The sequence below is a fragment of the Grus americana genome, chromosome 16 (assembly GCF_028858705.1).
Source record: "Grus americana isolate bGruAme1 chromosome 16, bGruAme1.mat, whole genome shotgun sequence".
Lineage (NCBI taxonomy): Eukaryota > Metazoa > Chordata > Aves > Gruiformes > Gruidae > Grus > Grus americana.
The window spans coordinates 2,510,976-2,535,224 of NC_072867.1; the positions used below are offsets into that span (position 1 = coordinate 2,510,976).

Below are 24,249 nucleotides of genomic sequence, written 5' to 3' on the forward strand. Positions count from 1 at the left end.
TGCTGGAGGGAAGAAGGACGATGGAGGAAGAGGAGGAGGAGAAGGAAAACGCTTCTCCCTCTGCCTCCTCGCAAACGCGGCGGCTCGGCCGGCAGCACTTACGTTGATCATAGCATTGGAGGTGATGCGGAAGAGCGTGGCTCGTTCATTCACCGCCTTGATCTTCTCGCCGCTCTCGGCCGGCAGCTTCAGGTTCTCCAGCTCGCTGAGCGAGCGCTGCAGGGCCGCCCCGTGCTTGGCGATCAGGTCATTGCAAGTGCTCAGATCCTCCAGCTTACTCGAGAGGGTTTTCAACGTGCCGTGCAGCTCGCTCTTGTCTGACTGCGAGGCGGGCTCCTCGTCGCCCGAGTCATCTGCAAAGGGAGGGATGGAGAAAAAACAGTTTCCATGGTTACCCCCGGACCATACTAACCCGCCAGCGCCGCGGGCAGCGGGACCTCCTGCCTCCTCCCGCGCGCAGGCAGCTCTGCCGGGGCTGGGGGTCGTGGCCGCCGCGTCCCCGGGGAGAGGAGCGCGGCGTGGAGGAGCAATGCGGGACGTCACCCAGAGCCCCGCGGAGGCGTCCGACGGGCTCCTGCGGCTGTCACCAGGACTTGGTTCAGGGCTGCGAAGGCTGGGGGACAGGGGGTGCCACTGCCAAAGCCCCCCTCTGCACGCAGGGCTACGGGAGCCAGGGACAGCATCAAGGCACCCTGCGCTGGGACAGAACCTCACGGGCGCTCTGCACGGCCTGCTTTGGGCAGGATGAACTATTTCACCCAAGGGAAAGGTCGCAAAAACACAGGGGAGAGTAACAGCCTTCACCCAAAACCATCATTGTGCCTTCAGAGGGCAGAAAACTCCACGAGCAGCATCTCGGGTACAGCAGAAGTGATTACTGCTGCAACTCCAGAACACTTGGGTGACTTCAAACCAGAAACCCAACCCAAAACCGAGCAGCAAGTACAACGCAGCATTTCTTCCGACCATCCCACCGCTCTCCCGGGGAAGGCAGAGGAGGCGAGCGGCTCCGAGAGGCGGCACTGTCCACAGCAAATACAGAAAGCGAGAGCAGAGCAGGTCCTGCACAGGGTCTGCGCCCCATCCTTACGTCCAAAGTTTAGCCAAGGTTCCTCCAGGAGCACCCGAAAACCAGTAAGGCGGCACAGCACAGAGCAGCCCCTTCATTTCCCCTCCCTCACTCATCTGTTTCTGGATTAAACAGAGATGGGGACCAGCAACACGTGCCTGCGGCTTCTCTGCCAGGGCTGGGGGGGCCGGGGGGACGAGGGTGTCCTCCAAGCCAGCCAGGCAAAGCACGGACCTCGGGGATGCCTTGGTTAAAGTGGGGGTGAAGCACATCGCCTTCCTGGGCTGCAAGGAAAGGAGAAAAGCCCCTTTCACTGATACGTGGGCGTTTGGGTTTTATTCCTGGGTCATTTATAAGACCTTTCGAAACGCTGTGGATATTGAGAGTGACGTTCAGCCATCACTCACATCGATTCCACTGCTCCGGGGCCAGCTAAGGAAAATAAGACATGAAGCGCCCTTCATTTACCAGTACCGACGTCGTGTTTCTAAGGCAAGAGCCAGAGCAACCCGGGTAATGCGAAAGGACCACCAGCCCGGAGTCGAAGCAGCAGCGGAGCACAGTGCGGTGCTGGCCCAGGTCTCGTGGCTGTGAGCTGCCCACAGAGGAAGCACAGCCCAGGGCCAAGGCTCGTCCTGCCCAGCAGGATTTACCCCAGCTGCACAAGGACGACGGGAAAAGAAAATTAAAGCCCTGCTGGGAAACAGGACAGAGAGCAAAACGCAAGCAGGTCACGAAGCTCTAGGGCAGCATCTCCCAGTGCAACCACTGGTCTGTCTGCAACCCAGCCCCGAGCACCCACGGCGCGCAAACCTCCCATTTAAAAGCCGGGAGGTGAAGCGTGGCTTGCAGCCACCAAGGACGCTCAAGGAATAAAAAATCCATCAGCGCCAGCATTCGCAGCACCCACGAGAAGCCAACCGAGACCGTCCCAAGGAAGGCGAGCAGCCGGGCAAGGCGCCGGGAGCAAAGCCGGCTCCCACGGAAGGGCTGAGGAGCCACTGAGCTGCACGGCTGGGTGGAACGGCCCCGCTCTCGGGGACAGGACCAGCACTTTGGAAACACGGGGAAGTCTCCGGCACAGGCGGAGGAGACGGGCAGGGCAAGGAGAATGGGAACGGGAACACGCAGGATTTGAAGGCTCCATCCCCAGAAGGGTGTGCGGAGGTACCACAGCGATGGGCATGAGCTCGTGCTGCAGGAGTCTTGTACAGGACCCAGCAGGAAAATTTAAGCCACTTTTCCACCAGTAAGAAAAGTAACCAAAGCCTCCCCAAGGGCCACCTTCCATTTCAAGTATTTCCACGGTGCCCTTCGTCCTGGGGCACACAAAGGCACGGCGGGGCACTGGCAGCATATACACATCCCTCCGAGCTTTGAATATTGTCTCTGTACCTGTCCTGAGCTGGTGCATCCGAAGGCCAGGGCACGCTGCACCGCGCAGCGGATGCTCTCCAGGAGAGGTACATCGTGCTGCTGCTGCTGCTGCTCAGAGCCGTCTCCCGGAGGCTTTCCAGGGCAGAGGCTGGAATCCGTCTCCTTTCACAGTCTCCCACACATCTCCCCTTGGCCAGCAAACTCAGGACGAGCTTTCACCGGAGGTACTGCCCAGCATCACGGCTTCTGCTCTGCGAGGCTCCGTCTGCAGCCGCCGCCTCTGATGGGGCTCTGTCCTGCTCCTCTCCAAGCGCCGGGCCAGCAGGTCCTCCCTGTCCCATCCCACACACAGCCCGGCAGCACCGCGGGCACCGATCCACAGCATCTGGCGATCACTAACAAGTCCAGTCTTTAACGGCCAATTGATAATATATCGTAATGTTTTATAAAACTCCCAGATGTAGAAGCCAACCACGCTAGCTTGGTTTCCATCACAGACACCAGCCGGGCAACTATCGCCACAACCTGCCAAAACCCACCGTTACCTCTGCGGGACTCACGGATGAACCAAATTTGGGATTTTTCTGTTTGCAATACTCCCCAAAGATGATTTTATCTGTTTACAAAGACCACAAAAAATTGTGCCAAGCAGGAAGAAGCATCTTCTGCCTGTCCCCAGGCAGCGTTTAACCCCCAAATCCCTCCTCGTCCCAGGTCACAGCCTGGGGGTTTTGCCCATCATTAAAACCCTCCGACACAGGGACGGCACCGCGCGGCGAGGGACGGGCTCCGTCCTTTGCCAGGGCATTATTTCCTGCCCGTCGCTGCCCGTTTATCAAGGCTGCGGTAATGATCCCTGCCTGCACGCTCAGCTCAAGGCAGGAGGCACGAACGCAGCGTGGCCCATTTTTGTATCGCTGTGCAGAGTTATATAAACGCCTCGAAGCCCAGGAAAAAGGGGGAAGGCGCCTGGGTCAGACCACGCCAGGCGTGATGCTGCTCGGGCGGGCTGAGTTAGCTGAGCTGAACGTCCCTCCTGCTTTCACGGCCATGCCGGGATGCTGCTGGGGTGGATCCCACCTTCCTCCTCCTCCTGCCTGTGCAAATGGAGGAAGACGGTGTCAGACCCCTGCCGAGGCTGCAGACTTCAAATGGAACCTTAAGGCTCAGGGGAGCGATGCGCAGCGCCGTCTCAGGAGCAAAACACCCCATGCAGAGGATGGAAAACTCATCACCTCCCTCCATCCCTGGTAAGCGCATCCCCGTAACCGGCACTGCCTCCGCAGTACCCCGAGATCTGGACCGATTCTTGCTTCCGTGACTCGCAGTAAAATAAAAATATCTCAAGCAAGGTAATTTCCTGTAATTAAATCAAAGCACGGGAAGAAGGAAACACAAAGTCGCGGTTACAATCAAATCAGAGCAAGTTAAAGCAGAAACGATCGGGCAAAGCACCCAAACAACCTCCCGTCCCTCGCTGCCGTCCCACCAGGGCAAAGCAGGGACACCAGCCCTGAAGACGGGGTTCCAACCTGCGCTCCGTGCCAGAACGCCTCCCAGCACTGAAACCCCCCGCTCCTTCCCGCCCTCGCAGCACCAGCGTGGGCCATCGGGATCGACCGAGTCCCTGGAAATTCCTCAGCCCTCACCTCGCTCCCTGGAGGTTTTCCAACTGTGAACATAGTTATTTGTGAAATCCCGGCTCCAGGAAAGCCGGGAGGTTGAACGAGGTCTGGGCTTCACCTACACGTGCAGCACCGGGAGAAGCATCCTAAGGGGGCCAGGAGAACCCGAAGCGCAGCGCTGCAGGGACCACCATCGCGAACGGAAGAGCAGCGCGTCCTCTTCTGTTTGGAATTATCCTCGTGTTTCGTCCGCTCCGTCCTTCTGCACTTGCTCCGTGCTCAGCAGAGATTTTGGCAGGACGGGGAGCTGCCAGCGGCACGCTGCTCCCCAGCCCAGGGAAGGGAGGCGTGAGGACCAGCGCTGCCGTACCTCGTTCTCCTGGGAGCCCCAAGGAAAGCTGACCAAAGCCGAAATAAGCAGAGAGACAAATCCATCTCTTTCCTCCAGCAACCAGCGGCCTCTCAGATCTGCACCAGCTTTGGCCCAGCGGGTTCTGGGTCAGAGCAGCCCCAGGAAGGTGAAAGAGCCGCAAGGCACGGCCCGGAGGGCATCCCTGGGAGCACGGCCCAACGCCGGGGCACTGGGCATCCTTCCCTCACTTGAGCCTTTTTATCAACTCAGCCAGGAGAAAAAAAAAACAAACGCATTTTGCTTTGCTACGGCTGGTAAAACACCCCGAAGGTCAGGAGAGACCAGAGAGAGGGGGAGACTCTCTCCAGGGCTCCTCACTCGAGGGCAGAGGCTGCGGGGGATTTGCAGGAGCAAACCTGCCACCAGCCCGGCAAACTCGCAGCACCCAGGGCTCCCGCAGCCTCCCCAACCGGGGCTCCTAATTATTAAGATCACAAACCCTCCTGGAAACTGGAGAAACTTATAGTCCTAAATACGCAGGAGCTAACGAGGGGAAGAACATAACTCTCAATTATTTTTTTCCATCCCTAGCGATGGCAGATAGAGTCAGTTCGGAAGAGACCTGCCGAGGGCAAAGCTGATCCTTGCGGAGACCCAGCGCGGACACGGGACACCGGGGACATCTGCCAGGCTTCGCTGGAAACTTCGCAACGCACAAAATGAAAGACGGGCACAGGGCAGCGCAGCGTCCCTCGCTGCCCCGCCGCAGCCCCGCCGCCACGGGAGAGCTGGCGGAGATGAACACCCCGGCACTGCCCCGCAGACGACTCCTGCTGCAACGTTTTCAAGCGCAGCGAGCGTGTCCCAACCCAAAATGAGTTTTCACCACGGCTTCAAAGCGGGGGGGGCTCCAGCACAAGCAGGGGATGAGGGTGAAATTGCCGGAACCGGGGCGGCGAGGGCTCGCTGAGGTGGAGGATGCTCTGTGCTCTCTGCCTCTGGATGCCGTCCTTCCACCTTTCACCAGATTGGCCCTTTTGGGTGCTCAGCTCCAAGCCCGAGCTGCCTCCCAGCACCTCCAAAATCACAGGAGAGCTGAGAGCAAGGCCCGCCAGCTGCACAGCGCCGGGGGAGCGGGGGCCGCGTGCCTGGCACCGGCCAGGAGCACGGGGGCTCTGCAGGGGCCGGGAAGGCATCCCGCTCCCTTCACACCGGGAAGGTCCTTCAAGGACACAAATACAATTTTAACGCCCGGTTTCCAGCCACGCCGTCCTCCAACACAGCCTGCCCCCGCAGAGGGAAGGGGCTGCGCCATGGATCCCCCTCCTCCTGCAAAGGACAGCAATGCTTCTACCGGACCCTCGCTCCTCTCTGTGCTGGGCGCCAGCCGGTGCTGCCGGCAGCAGCTCCACCATCTGCTCTCGGCAGAAGACAGACCCTCCCTGACGCAGCAAACCTTCAGCCGGTTGGCGGGGGGGCTGCCCAGCCTCAGACCCCTCAGCCGTGCCGGGACGTGGGTGCCCCCCGGACCCCCTTGGCCGCCGTCAGGGAGCGGCACGTCCCTGGCTTACGAGTTTCACCTCGGCTCACCCCGCTCCTCAAGGCGAGGCAGGTTTGTAACGAAAGCCAGGCATTTAGCAAGAATTCGCGTCGCTCTGCTGCAGAGAACAAAAGCTACCCGAGAAAATAAACACGAAAGGCGGGCAGCAAGCGTTTGACAACAAACTGCGAGGTTCTTCTCGCTCCTGTGCCTTGGGTGAGCCAGCCTGGCTTTCACGGCATCCTCGAGGTTTCCTGCCCTTCCCAAACTCGGTGTCCCCTGGAGACCTCCCCATGCCACCAACAATTTGGGACCACCACCAATTTGAGTCCACCCCCTCTCCCTCCTGCACTTTGCGCCGACGGCGCTGCTCGGGCAGGGCTCTCCGCTCCCTACCGCCGTCTCCGGAGGCGATGCCTGCCGGGCCCCTGGGCCAGCGTGGTCCCGAGGCGGAGGTTTCGGGCTAACCCTGCGTGCAAGGTGCCAGCAGCCACGCGGGAGCACGACCCGAGCCCAAAACGTCGCTTTTGCCCCCCCGCCCTTTGGTCCCTGGCAGGGCTGCCACGACACGCGGAGCGGGTCCGGCCCCCGGGTGCCACGGCACCCCACGTCGCAGCCCCCGAGGCTGGGAACATCCTCCTCTCCCTCCCGCACCGGGGGCTTTCACAAACGCGGCTGCTGTTTTACGATACGCGTTCCTTGTCGCCCGCGACGCTCAGGGGAAACATCTGCAACCAAGGGCTCGAACACGAGAGACACGGAGCACCGTTAACAGCAGCTTTTAACGAATCTCCCCTCCGGGAACACCCCCCCTGTATTTTTACACACATTACACACCCTAAAGCCCAAACCCTGCAAGCCGACTCCGTTCATTCCCCATCTCGTACTTTGTTTTGACTTGCGAACCAACTTTAAGGCAATCTGTTGTGATTTTTATTTGTAGGGCACTGGCATGAAGCAGTTGCTATAGGAACAGCCAACCTCGCAGTAAGCTGGGAAGATTATTTTTGGAACTGTGATGCTATTTAATCTACGTAAAATGGATCAGCAGCTATCGGCCGTAAGCCTCTTCGGGCTTGTTTCTCAGCCCGGAGAGCAACGCGAAAGCTCAGCGCCCTGAGCAGCATCTCACAAGGAGGCCATTAAGGCAGAAGCTCCCTTTACGCCCCCGTTTTCTGCCTCTAAAACTTCCCTCAGCTAAATATTTCCCACGGCTGGCAAATTCTCCAGAGCTGGTGGAAAAGCTGCTGGCTGGAGGCAGGAGGCAGGCGCTTCCCCCCACGGGGGGCTTTGCATTGCAGCCCGCGCGGAAACCCAGTGCCACGGTGCCCGCCGCAGGCATTGTCACACAGCGCACCCACCCCAAAATCATCGGGGAGACCCGGACAACCCCAGGGTGCTGCTGCTCACGGCCAGGCTGTTTGGGTGCTGGCCCCGGATGAGCAGAGCCGGGAAAAGCCTTTTCAGGGGGAAGGGGATGGAGCAGGAGGAGGCAAAGGGATTGAAGGGTTCAGCATTAGACCTTTTATTCTAAAATTCCCAAACTGAGCCCAGATGAGACGTCTCCAGCCCAAAGCACCACAGCCACGTGGCACCGCACCACGGCTAGGGCGGGCAATTAATCCCCGCTTACCTTCCTCTCCAGGTCCAGCACAGATGCTTTCCTCTTCCTACAACCCACACCTCCTTTCTCTGCCCTGCGACTGGAAATCCTTCCCTTCCCGGGTATCCTCACTTTCAGAAAAAGCCCTCGTCCCTCCTATATCCCCTTGAATTTCTCCCCGAGCCTCCTGCAATCCTGAGCCGCTCACTCACCGCTTCGCCGAAGCCTCCGGAGCCTCTCAAAGGCAGGGCTGGCCCTGCCCCAGAAATTAAACCTGGCTTTCTGCTGGTAGGAAAGGGGAACGAGTAGACAAGGGGAGGTGAAAGCGCAGGATCGATACCGCAGGAGCGAAGCCGAGCCAGACCGGCTCCCGCGCCGCGGAGGTGTCGAGCTCCACAACGCCCAGCACCCGCCAGGGAGCCACGCACAACCCGAAAGCAAACTGTGTGCTGCGAGTGTCCTGTGTCTAAACGGTTTCATCTACCCGCAGGGAAAAGAGGTCATTGACTGCTGTCCATAGGCAAAACCGCAACGGAACGGAAGGAGCATGGATGATTTTAATTAAGCCGGTATTCCTGGGCTCCCCACAGCCACCAACCGCCACGGCAGGGACGACGGGGCATCTCGGCAGCTGCCTTTTTGCTGCGCGTCTGCTGGCACGGAGCTGAGCTTGGAACATCCGAGTCACGGGCCCAGCAGCCCCCGGCCAGCGCGGCTGCTACACACACCGGCTTGAACACCACGCCGGTTGCGCTGAAAGAGGAACTCGGCTGCCTTCACCGGTCTCAGAGCAGCCCCGGGGGTGGCAGAGGCCGTACAGGGTGAGGGTAACGGGCCCAGAGCAGGATGCAGGGGATGCTCGGGGACGTCAGGCCATCCGGAGCGCTCCTGCCTTGTGTCTGCAGCTCATCGCACCCACGCCTGGAGACCGTTTCCCCAACGCACGATACCTGTGAGCATCGCCAAGCCCCCCTTGCAGAGCACTTTGGATCTGGACGTGCAACAGCACCTGCACAGCGTCTTCCCCTTCCAGCCGCATCCAAGTTCAGTGTCGAGCTCAGGGACGTGAGCACCGCGGGAGCTGCAAGCCATCAGGCATCAGAGCCACAGCAACGCGGCCATCTCGAGTCTCCTCTCTCGGACACGGGAAGGGAGGTGCTGTCCAAAGTCCGCTGTGTCATCCGCGGCACAGCGCTGCACCCGAGCATCTCCGTCGGCGATGCATCGTGCCAGGGTGGTACCGCAGGCATCACCGAGAGCCGAGGCTGCGGTGCTGTGCTGCAAACACACAGGGCAAGTCTCTCAGGTGGATGAGAAATGAAAGGGCAATAAAAGACTCCATCATTTCTTCCAAATAAAACCCAAATCAGCTCATCAGCGTGCTGCCTGCAAGTCAAAGCCAGAGAGGGAAAAGCCACAAAGTCCCGCTGCTCCGTGCAACAAGAGTGTGTTCTGGCTGCAAGAAATCCCGCGACTCTCCCGACCATATCAGCAAGGAGCTAAGCCGGATCAGCTTGCCACGGAAAAGCCCTTTTCCCAGGGGGGCACAACCTGCGCAGCCCACCGGAGTCACCACCGAAACGCCAGCGGGATGCTGGGCTGACGCGCGGTGAAAGCTGCCGTCAAGTACCAAGGAAACCGCGCCACGGCCCGTTTCCACCGCCGCGGCCCAAGCTGCTCACCTTCTCAGGGCAGGAGAGCCCACGGCAGGGCTCCACCAAAATAACCTCATCCTACTCATCAGGGGATGCTGAAGCAGTCAATCGGCAATCCCTGACGCCGTCTGCAGATGGGCTTCAGTGTGGCCGGCTGCCGCCGGTGCTCCTTGGAGCGGTGCTGGGAGGTTCAGTCACGCTTTGTAAAGAATCACAAGGCAAACCTGACGCGCGTGGTGGAGCGGCATCGGTGCTTTTAACGAACGCCCCTGGTGCTAACGAGCTTCTCTCAAAGCGAGAACCAGGAGAGCCCAAGCCCGTGGCTGCCGCGCTCTCCCGCGTCCGACGGGCGGCGTTTTCCCCACCGCTACGGAAGTGCCACAGCGCGTGACGTCCTTCCCATCCCACGCTTCCGTGCAGCGACTCTGGGATGTGACTTTGACCGTCTGGGGACGGCAGCCAGCCCGGGCAGAGCGCGCAGGCCAAGACAGGCATGTAAGGCAGCAGCAGAGATTCAGGAGCCCTCCTGCCACTACCGCGTCCAAGGGGAAAGTCAGCACAGCCCACGCTCTGCCTCGGTCCATAGCTGTCACCAGAGGTCTAACTGGGAAGCTCTTCATCATCTACAGCGCATCCCTGGAAAACTCCCCGGTCCATAGCTCGGAGGGTTACAGAAACAGCGACGCAAAGGTGTTCCTCCACCTCGCTGCCTTTAGGAGCTGATCCAACCCAAACTGGTTTGGATGTTTCCAGAAAAACACACAAAAAAAAAAGAAAAAGGTCTAGGCTTGGTTCTCATAAACGTCAGTGGTCATCACCAGCTCAGGTCACTGCAAACGCTCAGCACCCAAATTTCTCTGCAACGCTCACAAAGGAGGATGCATTCAACACCCACACCTAATTTTGGAGGGCTGAATGCCAGACCCATCGCCCGCCCTCGCTGCCTGTGGGGAGCTGCCGGGGCAGGAGCAGCCCCCGGAGCCACTGCCCACTCCTCTGACGACAGAGCTGGCCCCATGCGACTCGCTCTGACGTTCAGATGTCTGACGCAGGCTAAATTAATCTCTGCTAAAGTCTTACCTCCTCCTTCCCTCTCCCGGGGGAATAAAAGCACATTGGCCGTCAGATCACGCTCCGGCCGCGCACGGTGCCTGACCCGGCTGCATCGGGAGCCCCCGGCCGGGAGGACGGGGAAGGACCGCGCGGGTCCAAGGATGCTCAGGGTGATGCTGTGTGACACGCAGACACTGGCACAAGCTGGAGGAGTCGTTCCTACAAACAGGAGCGGCACCGGCACGGCCCCATTGTACCCATGCTGAAACTGTCCCCCCCAGCTCGGCCGATTGAGGTGGGTCACAGGCGCTGCCTCCCCCTGCCTCAGTTTACCTCCCGCTGGCATCTGGTGCCCGGGAATGACGGAGCGTTTGCTGGGTTTGGGGACGATGAAAGGAAACACGGGGTGAGACGGGGATGGGAGGGACAGGACACAACGCAACTGCAAAATACAATGTGTAAAGAGCCGCTTTGCACCCTCAGCCTCCTCCCTCTCAGTTCTACCTCTTGTGACTTTCTCCTGCCTTTTCCCCCACCTGTCTAGGAGCCGTGTAGTATCTAAACGTACGAAAAATGTCACACCGATTGGGTAAAAGCCTTTTTTCCTCCCCAGAAGAGCGGAGGAGGTCCATGAGCACAGGCAAGCACCGAAGCCAACCTCTCCTGTAGCAATCCCAGACAAAACTCCAAGCCCTCGCTCCTCCCAGGTGTCTCCACACGTAAATACCACGGAAACCAATCCCACCTCCGCAGGAGATTCCCTCTTTATCCCGTCGTCAACCAGTCTCCCTGCTGACACCACGGGTTTGATTCAGAAAGGCCAGCTTCCTCCCATGTGGGATTAGCCGGATCTCCTGGAAACGTCGATCACCCGTCACTTCTCAACTGGAGCAATTTCCACGTTGGCTCTAGAAGACGCATCCGCTTTCATCACTTTTAACAGCTATGAATATTAAATGGCAACGGGTATCTATATTTAATAGTCTAGCCTGGCTGCCAAAAGATACATGGATTTTTCACGGCATCTGCAGACGCAGGCGGCACTTTTGTGGTTATAAAGAATTACGCTGGAAATTAATCATCAAAATAGTACAGCAAATAATCATTCATAAATCATTCCAAATTTGGGTGATCACTTCGCAATTATCACCAACCTGGCAAGGCGATTTCTTCTCCCCGCTAATGCAAATGGAAAGCTGTTCAAGCAAATGGAGGCCTAAAAATAGCGAACGTCAGCTGCTCGTGACAAGCTGTGACATTTCCTGAGGTCACACTCGGGGGAAACAGGTTTTGGGCGCGAGCCGAGGCGAGAGGACCCCAACCCAGCGATGGGGCTCCACTGAACAAATCCAGAGCTCAAAGACCACTGCTCCTCACAAAACACCCCATCAGATTTGCCTGAAATCCAGACGAATTGTGGAGAGAAGTGAAATGAAGAAGTTTTGCAGGAATTTAAGTCTAAGGACTCGTCGCGATCGACGTCGGCCCAAGGTTGCGCAGGGGGATGGACCAGAGACCCCCAGCCCAAAGTCACTCCACGACTCCGTGCTAAGTGCAGCTCTGTCACCTGCAGTAATTGCTTTTGGCTGACAATCGGAGGGAGCGCTAAGTTGTAGCAACGAGGGAAATTCAGCATATGTGTCTGGTTAAAAATGAATAGGTAAAATAAGTAGGATACAAAAATGGGCTTAAAAATTTTTGGAGCCTTTCTTCGGACAACAGCTTGGACAACACGGCATTCTTCTTCTAGCAGGCCATGTTGAAATAAAGGTGAGCAACTTCTTCTGGTTTCATTTTAAAGAAATGTTCCTACTGTCCCTTGATTTCTGTAACTGGGATTTCCTTCATACTTCGGTGCAGCTGGTTGGAGCCAAACCTAAGAGAAGTCACGCTTTAACACGGCCCCGGATTTTGGTAAGCAAACCCCAGCGACACGAGGACTGTCTCGAACAAGGCAAGCCTGCGAACAAAAGACCAGAGGGATAAAAGGCAGCGGGTTCATCTCTCTGCCTCGCATCCAGGACAAGGTTGCAAGGAAAGCAACCAGGCAAGCGCACACGGTTACCGCAGGGTACCCAAACCCGAGGCTGATCCCGGGAAGATGCCTCCTTGGAAGGAGCAATGGTCCTGAGAGGAGGCTGCAGAAGGAATTTCTTCCTTGAATTGATGCAAACAAGGAGGCCAACCGAAACCATCGATAGGTCTTGATCTGCTCCGGCACCGGCCCTTCCCCGTTCTCCCTCTGCGCTGGTGAAGATGCGTTTCCCAGGGGTGCGCAAGCTCCATCCCTCCCGTCACACAGACAACCCAGGAGCCTCCAGCCTGAAGCAGAATCTGGTTCCTCACTGGACCTGCCCCAGGAGTGCAGGCTCAGGCGGCGCCGGCACCCACCAGCCCCCGGGAACCAGCGTTTGCTCCACGGCGAGCAGACCCAACCCAAAACTTCTCTTACACGCTGCAGGAACAGCGGAGGACCGCACTTCCAAGAAAAACCCGCGCCAAGTTTCAGTTTCAAGATTCAATTGGCAAGCAAACGATATTCGGCCCCTTATAGCACAGGACCGTACAGCAGACCTAAACTCACAGATTTCTTTTAGCACGAGCTGTCCTTACCGTAAGGATCCTGATTTGTGACCCACCTCACGTTATCCGCTTCCTCTCCCATGAAATACACATTAAAAACCCATCCTGCACGGCGAGGGGACATACCAGTCCATTAACGCACATCAAGGACTTCTTGTTTCTTGAAAGAAAAGCACTGGGAAAGCACAAAGTATTTTTATTACGATTACTGCAGCATTCCCAGTCCAGCTATTGAACGTTTTATTGCTGCAATTAGAAAATGATGATGTTACCAGTCAATAAGGCTCAGCAGCAAATGCTGCACTTCATCTGGATTGCAGTCACTCTCTCTTGCCGGCACATACGGGATTTTCCCATTCCCCGATCACCTAAACAACTCCAGTAAGCTGATAAAGACATACAGACGGGTTTAAAACAGACCGAAAGGCAGGGTTTAAACTCAAAATAAGATGGACACAGTGGAGAAACGGAGACTGAAATGCAGGACGGATAAATGCAAGATATCACGCTACATCAGCAGAGCGAACCAACCCAACGGGTATCGGGCAACCGCCCGGTTGGCAGAAAAGGAGCCAAGAACCATGGCTTGTTATAAATCCAATATAAATTACCACAGAACTTTTAAAAGGAAGCTAAAAAAAGGAAATGAATTCAGGGTTATAGGAACAGAAAAGTTGTATCTGGGACAGAGGATGTAATTTCCGCTAAGTCCCCAACAGCCTGTGCCCAGTCTGGACAGTGCACCCCTCTGTCGGGTGTGCACCGTAAAAGACACCCATGAGGATGGCGCTGGGGCTGGAAAACGCGTCCTGCAGGGAGACACCGATGGAAGGACACAAGTGGGAGAAAATCAACCGGAGATATGCGAACAGCCCACAAATAACCACTTTTATAAAGTACAGAAGGGCCTGATCTGTTCTCCGTGTCCGTAACAGCCGAGAGAAGCAGCAGCCATGATTTTTGCAAGATTTTATCATTTGAAAGGGGAAAAAAAAGTGGTTTGGGGATTTTTTGCTTTGTCCTTTGACTACAATATTCTGCTCTGCATTTCTATTGGAATAAAACGTCTGGCAGCCACCGGGAGAACCACGGAGCCAGACCTCAAACCTGCTAAACCCGAAGAGCAGAGCTGGCAGGGAGCGCAAGAGGAGATAAAAATGAGCCCAGCTGATGCTTCTGTGAAATTGCCGGAGAGCCAAAGTTAGTCCCGCTGGACACGGCCAAACATCCCCTCCCGTCCCCTGCGGGCAGCTCGGAATAGCAATGAAAAAAAAAAAAAAAATGGTGGTGAAGGTGTGATTATAGGGAAATAACGTCTCATTATCAGATAATTGGTGGCTCAACGCTGCACATCTCATCACCAGAAAAGAAAAAAAAATAAAACAAATGGCCTGATAAAAATAGAAACTTTTTCATTACACAGCTCGGAACAGCAACAACACGCAAAGCACGGACGTCCCAGTGACAGCTCGGGGTGCAGAGCTCTGCTCCGCGCTGGCGCGTTTCAGCACCAGCTCCCGGCTCCCAAGCACAGGTAAGGGGGGCGGCAGGGACGGCCGCTTCGCTTCGCCCCACGCCTGCCCGACTGCCCAGGCCGCTCCCCTGCAAGGGGAACCAGGGGGCTGCAGCGAGACCTTCCGGCTCCTTGCTCCTTCGCAAGCTCAGGAAGGGGCCGGGGAGCCCAGCGCCTCCAAGCCAGGGACACCGCAGAGATCAGCGGGAGGCCTGCGCACGTCCGAGGTGCCACACGTCAGTGGATCAAACCGTTACGGAGCAACTAACGCCAGGGAGGGAAAAACCTGTTTATGGAATCAGAGAACCCCAGCCTGGTTTGGGTGGGCAGGGACCTCCCAGCCCATCCAGTTCCACCCCCTCCCATGGGCAGGGACACCCTCCACCAGCCCAGCTTGCCCAAAGCCCCATCCAGCCTGGCCTTGACCACTGCCAGGGAGCCAGGGGCAGCCACAGCTTCTCTGGGCAACCTGCGCCAGGGCCTCAGCACCCTCACAGGGAAGGATTTCTGCCTCACATCCCATCTCCATCTCCCCTCCTGCAGCTTCAGGCCATTCCCCTTGACCTGGCACTCCCTGCCCTTGGCACCAGCCCCTCTCCAGCTTTCCTGGAGCCCCTGCAGGGACTGGAAGGGGCTCTAAGGTCTCCCCGCAGCCTCCTCTTCTCCGTGCTGAACAAGCCCAACTCTCTCAGCCTGTCTCCATAGCAGAGGTGCTCCAGCCCTCACATCATCTCCGTGGCCTCCTCTGGACTCTCTCCAACAGCTCCATGTCCTTCTTGTCCTAGGGCCCCCAGAGCTGGACGCAGCACTGCAGGTGGGGTCTCACAAGAGTGGAGCAGAGGGGCAGGATCCCCTCCCTCGACCTGCTGGTCACACCTCTTTGGATGCAGCCCAGGACACGGCTGGCTGGCTGGGCTGCAAGCGCACACTGCCGGCTCATGTTGAGCTTCTCATCAATCAACACCCCCAAGTCCTTCTCCTCAGGGCTGCTTTCAATCCATTCCTCGCCCAGCCTGTAGTTATGAAACACAGGATGGTTTGGGTTGGAAGGGACCATTAAAGCCCATCCAGTCCAACCTCCCTGCAATGAGCTGGGACGTCTTCAAACAGAACAGGTTGCTCAGAGCCCCGTCCAACCTGGCCTTGAATGTTTCCAAGGATGGGGCATCCACCACCTCTCTGGGAAACCTGTGCCAGGGTTTCCCCACCCTCAGCGTAAACAATTTCTTCCTTGTACCGAGTCTGAGGACATCTCATCTGCAGATGGAACCTGTTCCCTCTTTGCACCTTTAACAACCACAGGTTTTGGTGCCAGAATTTCATTCACAAATCACTTCAGGAGTTTGCTGAGCACAGCGGAGACCTTCCAAGCTGTTAGAAGAGCAAACCCGCATGCCTCACACTACGATCGCTCGGTCGGCTCCCTGCGTTCCACTCTGCATGAAATTAAACTGAAGCAGACATCGTAGGACACTGCCTGGAGAGAGGCTCCAGGCTTGCCAAGGAAGCCAACCCCAGATGAGCCCACGCGTGCCACCCAACGAGCCTCAAAGTCCAGCTGCTCCTCTGCTGCAGATTTCATGGAAGAAGGAACGATGGTCACGCTGCAGAGCGAGTCCCCAGCCCACGGCTGGTAGCCAGGTCCCCTTCCAACCCAACCTCCTCCACGGGGGTTTGATGGTAACATTGAAATCCTCCCTTTGGGGCATTCTTGGCAAATTACTGAGCAGAGGGAACGGAGATCAACAAATCCATCTCCTCCCAGCATCGCTCTGAAAATTTGCACAAACAGGCTGGATTATCTGGTTACTCGCTCCACCAGCCCCCCATAAAACTGCCTGCAACAAACATTCAGATCAGCAACAGAGAAGCACCAACCCCCATGACCCGTTCCCAGGGCCAACAAGATCCACGTCCAGATGAGCATTCCAAATTTGCACTTTACTAAACCATCCCTCCTCTCATATGTACGCTCCGAATTCACAGCCAGCACGCAATCCAAGACAAGTCTGCAGGGAGGACTCGCACCACCTATGGCTTCGGGACTATCTCCAAGTAGACCGGCAAATGTTTAGCCCCCCAGACAAAAAGTGCTGTCATAAATAATTAAAAGTCATTTGCTCTCGTCTAAGAGATGAACAAAGCATATGAAAAAATGTACAAACTTCGTTATTTAATCGTGTCTGTCCATTTACTCGCTAAATCTGTTCGTATCGAGTGGTTACTATGAATTTGCACTGCGCTGAAATGGAGGAGTTACAACGGTTTGGTGGCACCACGAGGAGGGAAGAAGAAGTCGCTGTGTCTCTGCGAGGGCTGCAGGCAGGAGCCGGGCGCGAGCAGCTTGCTTAGCCTGAAACAAGCCAGGAGAAACGCAGAAGTGGGATAAAATTCAAACGTCACGATGTTTTGGAGGAAATGAGTTTTCTTCAGAGCAGAAACTCACCAAAGTGAGCACTGTCGAGGACGTGGGGTGACGTCCTCTTCTTCCACAGACAACGGTAACGGCACCCTGGCACGCAGCTAGTGAAAACCATGGAAGGTCTTGGATGTCTCCCTAAGTGCGTCACTGAACATGCATTTTTAATGGCGCTTAAACATTTTCCAGCCTCGGGTCTATCTACGGTTTCAGCAGTGCGGGGCTGGCCTCTCCTCCCAACAGCCATCAGCAAAAGAAGGCGATGCTGCCGGCAGAACCGGGCGGTATTCCAGAGGCACATCAGCTAACGTGAGCTCCCATCCTTCACAGGATAACGTCATCCTTGGTGTAACGGGGACAGGGTAACCCCCCGCTCCCAGGGGGTTCACCACAGATCAACCTGGCTCGTGATTTTTTTTTTTTATTTTATTTTTTTACCAACAGCATCCTTTTTTTTTTTTTTTTTTTCTGGAAGACTCCCATCAGCAGGGAACACACAACCTGCCCCGGGGTCTTCCTCATCCTCGCAGAAACCAATGGGAGATGTACAAAGGACACTCCCACACTCCTGTCAGCTCTCTCCTTCCTCGCTAACAAGAACGAGATGACAAGGGACCTTGTTCCCGGGGAGGGGGAGCAGCGACACAAACGGAGAGCAGGGAAGAGACTGCGGGGCTGCGATAGCACTGTCCCCGTCAAACCTCCAGCCGCCGCAGGATCACGCATACGACAGCAAAACGCGTCAGCGCTGGGGCGTTTGGACGGCGAGCACCAGCGCAACAGCAGCGAAGGTCTGCTGGGACCCAGGAGCTCAGCTCCCGCTGCCACGCCAGGGGCTGAAATCTCCGCTGCTGCAACGCTGCCCAGAGCGGCTCGGGAAAGGACACGCTGCAGCCTCCCTGCTCCCCAACCTACCAGCTAACGCGCCCCTCGCCCGGGAGTTACGCGCAGCAACGTCCCTGCAGGCTCCTAAGCTCAGCTCGCCCCAGGTTTTGGAGAAACAACCATGCAGGCTGAGCTGCCAGACCAGCGTATCACGGACACCCTCCCATTAACGCGTGCCCTTATGTGCATTTAAATCCTCCTGAGTCGCCTGTGCTCAGCTTACTCGCGTGTAAGAGGATCAGGGCGGGTGTAAGTTACCTACCTTCCTCCAGCTCCCCAAAGGGCAGGACACGCCAGCGGACAGGGAGGGAGGGATGCTGCAGGACCCCTCTGCTCCGCTGCCCAGCGGGTAACTGGGAGCCGGGGAAGGTGAAAGCAGGTCACAAGCAGCCCCAAAAAGGCGTCCGACTTACATCCCCCTTCCCACCGCTTCTACCTTTGGGTTTAAATCCTACTCCTGCGGTACTCAGAGTCCTCTGCTAACCTCCTCCTAGCACCGGCCGTCTACGGGGGCCGTGACGGGCTTGAACTGGAAGGAAAGACAAAGCGCCAGCCAAGCCCTTTGCAGGGAAGATTTTTACACCGTAGGGAAGATTTTTTCCAGCAGAGAGCAAGGGTGAAGCTTCAGTAAAACACAGAATTTCACCTACAAGTGAGAGATTCTAAGCATACAGCAAACCTGCACCACGACAAGCGAACGCATCGAGGGAGCGGTGTCGGGGACTCCTCCGCGGGCTGGAGGGCTCAGACACACGCGGTGAGAGATCCAAACCCAAGTTAACTGCACGCACGCCTTTACACACTAACAACAGCCAACAAGGCGTCAGTAATTACCCGTAATCTTCCCCTGGGCAGGGCAGGATGAACGCCTGCACGACAAAACGAGTATTTGACTTGACTACATGTTCGTAGATTAAAAGCTGCAGTTTATCAGCACCATTGAAGCCGCCTTAATTCACACCAACCAGCAAAGCCGCAGATACCAATTAGTGGGCGGCACAGTATTACACCCAGCTCGCTGCCAAGCTGACCGTGCTGGTCCTGGCCTGACACCGGCTCAGCGCAAGATGCCCAAGAGCACAAGGAGGAGGCACCTATTTTCCTCGCTTCTGCAAAACACAGCTGAAAGGCTTAAATGCCGCGTGTCAGAGGATGCTGCGGCACGGCACAGCGCAGCGGCACGCCGGTGCTCGCACCGAGAGCGGGCCGGCACCGCGGCACTGGTCACAGCTGGCGAAGGGGAAACCTCTCCCTTCTCCTTTCCCCTCCTTCCTTCCACTTGCTGGGCAGCAAGCCTTTCCAAATGCGCCAGGGCAGACAGGCGACAAAGCACTTATTCTCCTCGAGGGGGCAAAAGAGAAATCATTAACGGGCAAACAGCCCTAACAACCCATTTCCTACAAATGGAAAGGTAATTTAATCAAGTCCCGCTTGGTGACAGATCGGCCCATCACGGCCAGGGCTCCGTCAGACATTCAAACGAAGTTAAAGCATTAAGTAGTTACTCCAGCATCGCTGACGAGCGCCGGCAGCGGGACCCTTCCGCCACGCACGAGTGATGGGCCGTCACACACGGGGTCCGCGCCCAGCACCTGCCACCTTCACATCCCATGGATCCCTCCAGCAACAGCAAGTTCATGCTCCAGAAGTCTACAAGATATTACAATCATCATCATCATCATCATCATCTACTCTTTGGCTTCCACTCATCTCTACAGCTCCCACGCGATCCCATGCAGGCTGGTTGGAGTGAGTCCAAGGGAGGCCACAGAGATAATCCGAGGGCTGGAGCACCTCTGCTATGGAGACAGGCTGAGAGAGTTGGGCTTGTTCAGCCTGGAGAAGAGAAGGCTGCGGGGAGACCTTAGAGCCCCTTCCAGTCCCTGCAGGGGCTCCAGGAAAGCTGGAGAGGGGCTGGTGCCAAGGGCAGGGAGTGCCAGGCCAAGGGGAATGGCCTGAAGCTGCAGGAGGGGAGATGGAGATGGGATGTGAGGCAGAAATCCTTCCCTGTGAGGGTGCTGAGGCCCTGGCACAGGTTGCCCAGAGAAGCTGTGGCTGCCCCTGGCTCCCTGGCAGTGTTCAAGGCCAGGCTGGATGGGGCTTTGGGCAACCTGGGCTAGTGGAGGGTGTCCCTGCCCGTGGCAGGGGTGGCACTGGATGGGCTGGGAGGTCCCTTCCCACCCAAACCAGTCAGGGATTCTGTGACCTCTCCTTAGGTGTTGCTGCAGCAGGTGAGCTCTTTGAACAAGGAGACCCCAGGAGATACAGCAGCTCCCAACGTGTCTCTCACATGTCCCTGTGCCACAGCTGGGTTTCCACAGTGTGCACTGCCCAGTGTGACGGCAGGCTGGCCTCAGAAGGGACAATTCTGCTCTTTTTGTCCCCCTCTCCCACCCCACAACATAAGTCCAGCCATGGGCCCAGTGGTGGTGGAGCTGCAACATCTCTTGGGTCAACAAGAGCCAGGAGCTGCTGGGGTGACCTGCAGGACTAGGGAAGGAGAGAGGAGCAGGGACAACATGAACTCAAGTTACTCCAGTTTCATCAAGTTACTGGAAATCTGCAGTCTGCCTGGGAGAAGTTCTGTATTTAACGAGAGGGAGAAACTGGAGGAGATGGAGGGATGGGAGAAAGAAGAGCCAGGAGACTGCACCGTGATGCGAGGAGGTCTGCAGAGAAGGGCAGACTTTTGCTCCCTCCCTTCAAAAAGCAAAACAAACCAGCAAAACAGAACAAAACCACCCAACCCACTCCCACCCCCCCGTATCCTACAGCTTGGAGAACTTTTTCTGAAGCCTTCCCCTATCTCTGGCCCTGGCAGAAAATAACAACGCAGTCAGGATGGCAGTGGTGTTTCTCATAGTCACCACTGATGTCCCACTGAAGAACGGTGAGGGGGGGCTGTGTCCCCGCAGGGCTCCGGGAGGCTGTGCCAGACCACGCAGCGTTATCTGGGGGACAATCCTCCTGCCAGCCTGCATCTGCTCCCAGCTCCTTTCCACCTCCCTGGGCCAGGTCTGTCCTCACAGCTCTGCTCCCTTCTGTCTGTTCCAGCCGGAGGTCCTGTTTTTCGATCCCGAGTTATCCAACGCAGGAGCGCGCCCGCAGTCCCCACAGCGCTGCCTACACGGGGATTATCTGCCAATACCCAACCTGCCACGTCCTCTTCCAGCCTGACCAGGGCATGAAGAAGAGCAGGCATGAACAAGAATATGTTCACGCCACTCTTCGTGATGGAGGGACCTTCCCAGCCCCACGCCGCAGGGCTTTCTCCTGGTTTTATTTAGAAGAGCACAGCCCCAGAGCCACTCGCTCCTTGGGAGAGGGATGGCACGTTAATTGTAAGCTGTAGAGAGCAAAGCGAGGTGTCCCCTCCAGGCTGGTTTGGCATGGGATGCACGTGTCCCCAAGGAAGACGCATGGCCACCTCCATGGCTTCAGCGGTCCCTATCGGCTTCCTCCTCCCTGCCCACGGGATAACGCCGAAGCAGCTCTGCTGGCTCCTGCTGCGTGCGAATGGAGCCGAATCCTTTTTGGCATCGAAATCCTGCCCTAAGTTGAACGAAGCGACATCCATCTCTGTCAACGGCACGGCCAGGCTGTGCTGGGGCTCAGGGAAGGTGAACTGCAAAGGGAAGCTCAGCTGCACGATTTGGGGCATCTTGATGTTCTCAAACACGATAGCTCCTTCCTGGAGACAGTACCGGGCCTGTGGTTTACTCTGTGAATTGAGGGAACACCATGCTCATTTGGTGTTTGTTTTATTTGCTGGAGGTGATGTAGGTGACCGCCCTGAGCCAGGGAGGATGGGTCAAGAACCGAGCTCTACCATCCCTTCACCCTAAAGGACACCAGGTTAAAGCCACCCCTACGCTGCCCAAGTCCATGCCAGGACTGGGGCGATCAGGGAACCTCAATGAGCACTCTGAGGCTCCTTGGTGTTCGTCCACCCCGCAACGAGCCAGCACAACTCACCAAACCACACCACACCATTCCCCCGCACAGCCAGGGTAGTTTTCTGCTGGATTAGCAAAAGTAAAGCCAGTTTTGACCCCCCGGGAGCTACGAGCACAGCGGTGGTGACTGCAGGGACGTCCGCTTTGACAGCAGCTCTGCGGGACCACAGAGCAGGACGGGCAGGAGCCGGGGCTGGGTCACACTTTGCTCTCTGCACAGCAGTTACTATCGATGATTCACTGCAGAAGGATCCTCTGAACCAGCAGCTTGTCCCTGGAATCGCTTCCCCATCAGCAGCCCCCAGTCCAGGTTTGGCTGGGGAACAGCACAGACAGGGAGAGGGGCAGTCACCCCGACGCAGCATCTTCTCCCCTAGAATCCCAGAACCCCAGCCTGGTTTGGGCGGGCAGGGACCTCCCAGCCCACCCAGTGCCACCCCTGCCATGGGCAGGGACACCCTCCACTAGCCCAGCTTGCCCAAAGCCCCATCCAGCCTGGCCTTGAACACTGCCAGGGAGCCAGGGGCAGCCACAGCTTCTCTGGGCACCCTGCGCCAGGGCCTCAGCACCCTCACAGGGAAGAATTTCTGCCTCACATCCCATCTCCATCTTCCCTCTTTTAATTTAAAGAACTACCGTGCCGGCTGCTGGTGCTGTCTAGTCAGCAAAAAAGGAAAGAAAAAACGATCCCTTTCTGCTGTACATAGGGTCTCTATTTGCAGACCCGTTGGGATGGAGCTGGAAGTTCATCTCCTTTTCAATTCTATTACCACATTTCTGGTCTCTAATTACACCATCAGGCTGTCAAGATGGCTGCTTCCTCCCTAATTACTCCGCTTCATATTTAAGACACAGCTAATAAGCCCACATGGTTAGCGACCGCTGCCGATGAGCTCCGAGGAGGAGAGCAGCATCTCGAGCCACGCTGGCACCGACCCACCTGAAAGAAAATGAACGGTCCCTGCCCTCGGCGCACGCTTCCGCCACCTCGCTGAACTTCGAGGGTTCCTTGGAGCGAAGGAGGAGGCTTGGCCAGCTCAGGAGGGAATGCAACATCCCTGTTTGCAAGGCAGAACTCCCATCGGACGCTCGCTGCCCTACAAGCTCGTCCTAGCGAGCCCCGCGGGGCTGCGGAGGCCGCCCGAACCGCTGCGGTGCCTTGCGTGCACGCAGGAACCCGCAGGTCCACCTCCACCGGTGGTGGGGGACGAGGGCAGCTGGAAGGGCGGCTCCTTCCTCGCTTCTGCAAGCGAACATCCCGACCGCTCCTCCGTTTGCTCACGCTGGTTAACATAGGAGAGGATTTCCATCCACAACATGAAACTTCTCTGAACAGGGATACCCCCACATCGCTACCTCACTGCTGCGGCTGGTAAAACCATTTAGAGCGAAGGAACCCAGGTAGGGCGATACGTAAATACACCCCACGCGATACATCTGATAGATGGAGAGCATTCAGTCTTTATTTTAAAAAAGATGCATCCGGCAGCCCCGCTTACAGACACTGGGTGCTTTCACGAAGGGAAAACAGCAGCCACAAACGGGTGTTCAGCCGCTGAAGTCCTAACCAAACATCCGCAGCTCTCCAGCAGCTCGAGCCGGGCACAACCCCAGCGCAAACCACAGGCACCATCCGAGAGCAGCTGACCCGGGAGCAAAACGACCAAGGAGGCAGCAGGTTTACCGTCTCTTCGGGCTTCCACGTCTCAGCGAGATGCCTTTCTAGCAGACACGCTTTCCACAGCAACTGCATCACCTAGGAGAAACGGTACGGGACGTGCCCGTGGGTTTCATGGGACAGGTATCGGATATGACTTTCTATTTTGGGCTTCCTCTGCTCGTGGATGGCCATGCCAAGGAAGGAGGTGTCGAAATTCTCAGGCAAGAGCCCCCCACCTGGGAGATTTCTAAATAACTCTGGAAAAAGGCTGAATCGACACTTTTGCACTGGGAAGCGGGCTGCGGTGTTGTCCATCACCAGCAGAACAGCAGCCACGGGTGCCCTGTCCCTCCTCGAAATGTCATTATATATTTCATAATATTCATTATATGGAATAACACTCATTATATAGCAGCCTTGATCTGCACAGCAACTTCAAACATTCATTTAAATGGATTCTAGCTGGGCCATGAAATACATACACGCTGCTGTGTACGTACCTATAGAAATATATTTCTTCATCTATTTATTTCATGGCCAGGGTAGAAATTATTCCCGCGCGCGTGCACCTTGCCGTAGGTGCTCATCACCCTCAAGCCCAAGGCGCTGACAGCCCAGCCCAGGGAGCCCTGCTCGGTGCCAGCCCGGGATTTGACTTTCATTAGATGATTATCGCCCACGTTACCATCAAATATTAACGACCGATTACATTTGCTGAGCAGGGACGTGGTAAATAACCCAGACCCCGAACGCACCAAGTGGACCTGGCACGGGTGTTTCTGTGTGCTTTCCTCTGCAAGCAGGAGCATCCTACGTGGTCACTTCTGCTGTGAAGAGCTTTGAGATCCTCAGAATTAACTACAGATAAGCTAATTATCTGTTGAGCTTTTTATGCCCGGTAAGTGTGGTCTTTGTACTCCTGCCAGCCTGTACTCCCATGGCACAAGGCAGCTGTAACC

General features: G+C 56.7%; 1 protein-coding gene across 4 annotated transcripts in view; it reads right to left on the reverse strand.

The window, feature by feature from the left end:
- The window catches only part of OSBP2 (oxysterol binding protein 2), a 121,912-nt gene that overhangs the window by 35,215 nt on the left and 62,448 nt on the right, over nt 1–24,249 (reverse strand). For all 4 annotated transcript variants that reach the window (XM_054844399.1, XM_054844398.1, XM_054844396.1 and 1 more), the window contains one exon: nt 103–353. In XM_054844399.1, coding sequence (XP_054700374.1) covers nt 103–353 — 251 coding nt within the window. The remainder of the gene's footprint in view (nt 1–102; nt 354–24,249) is intronic.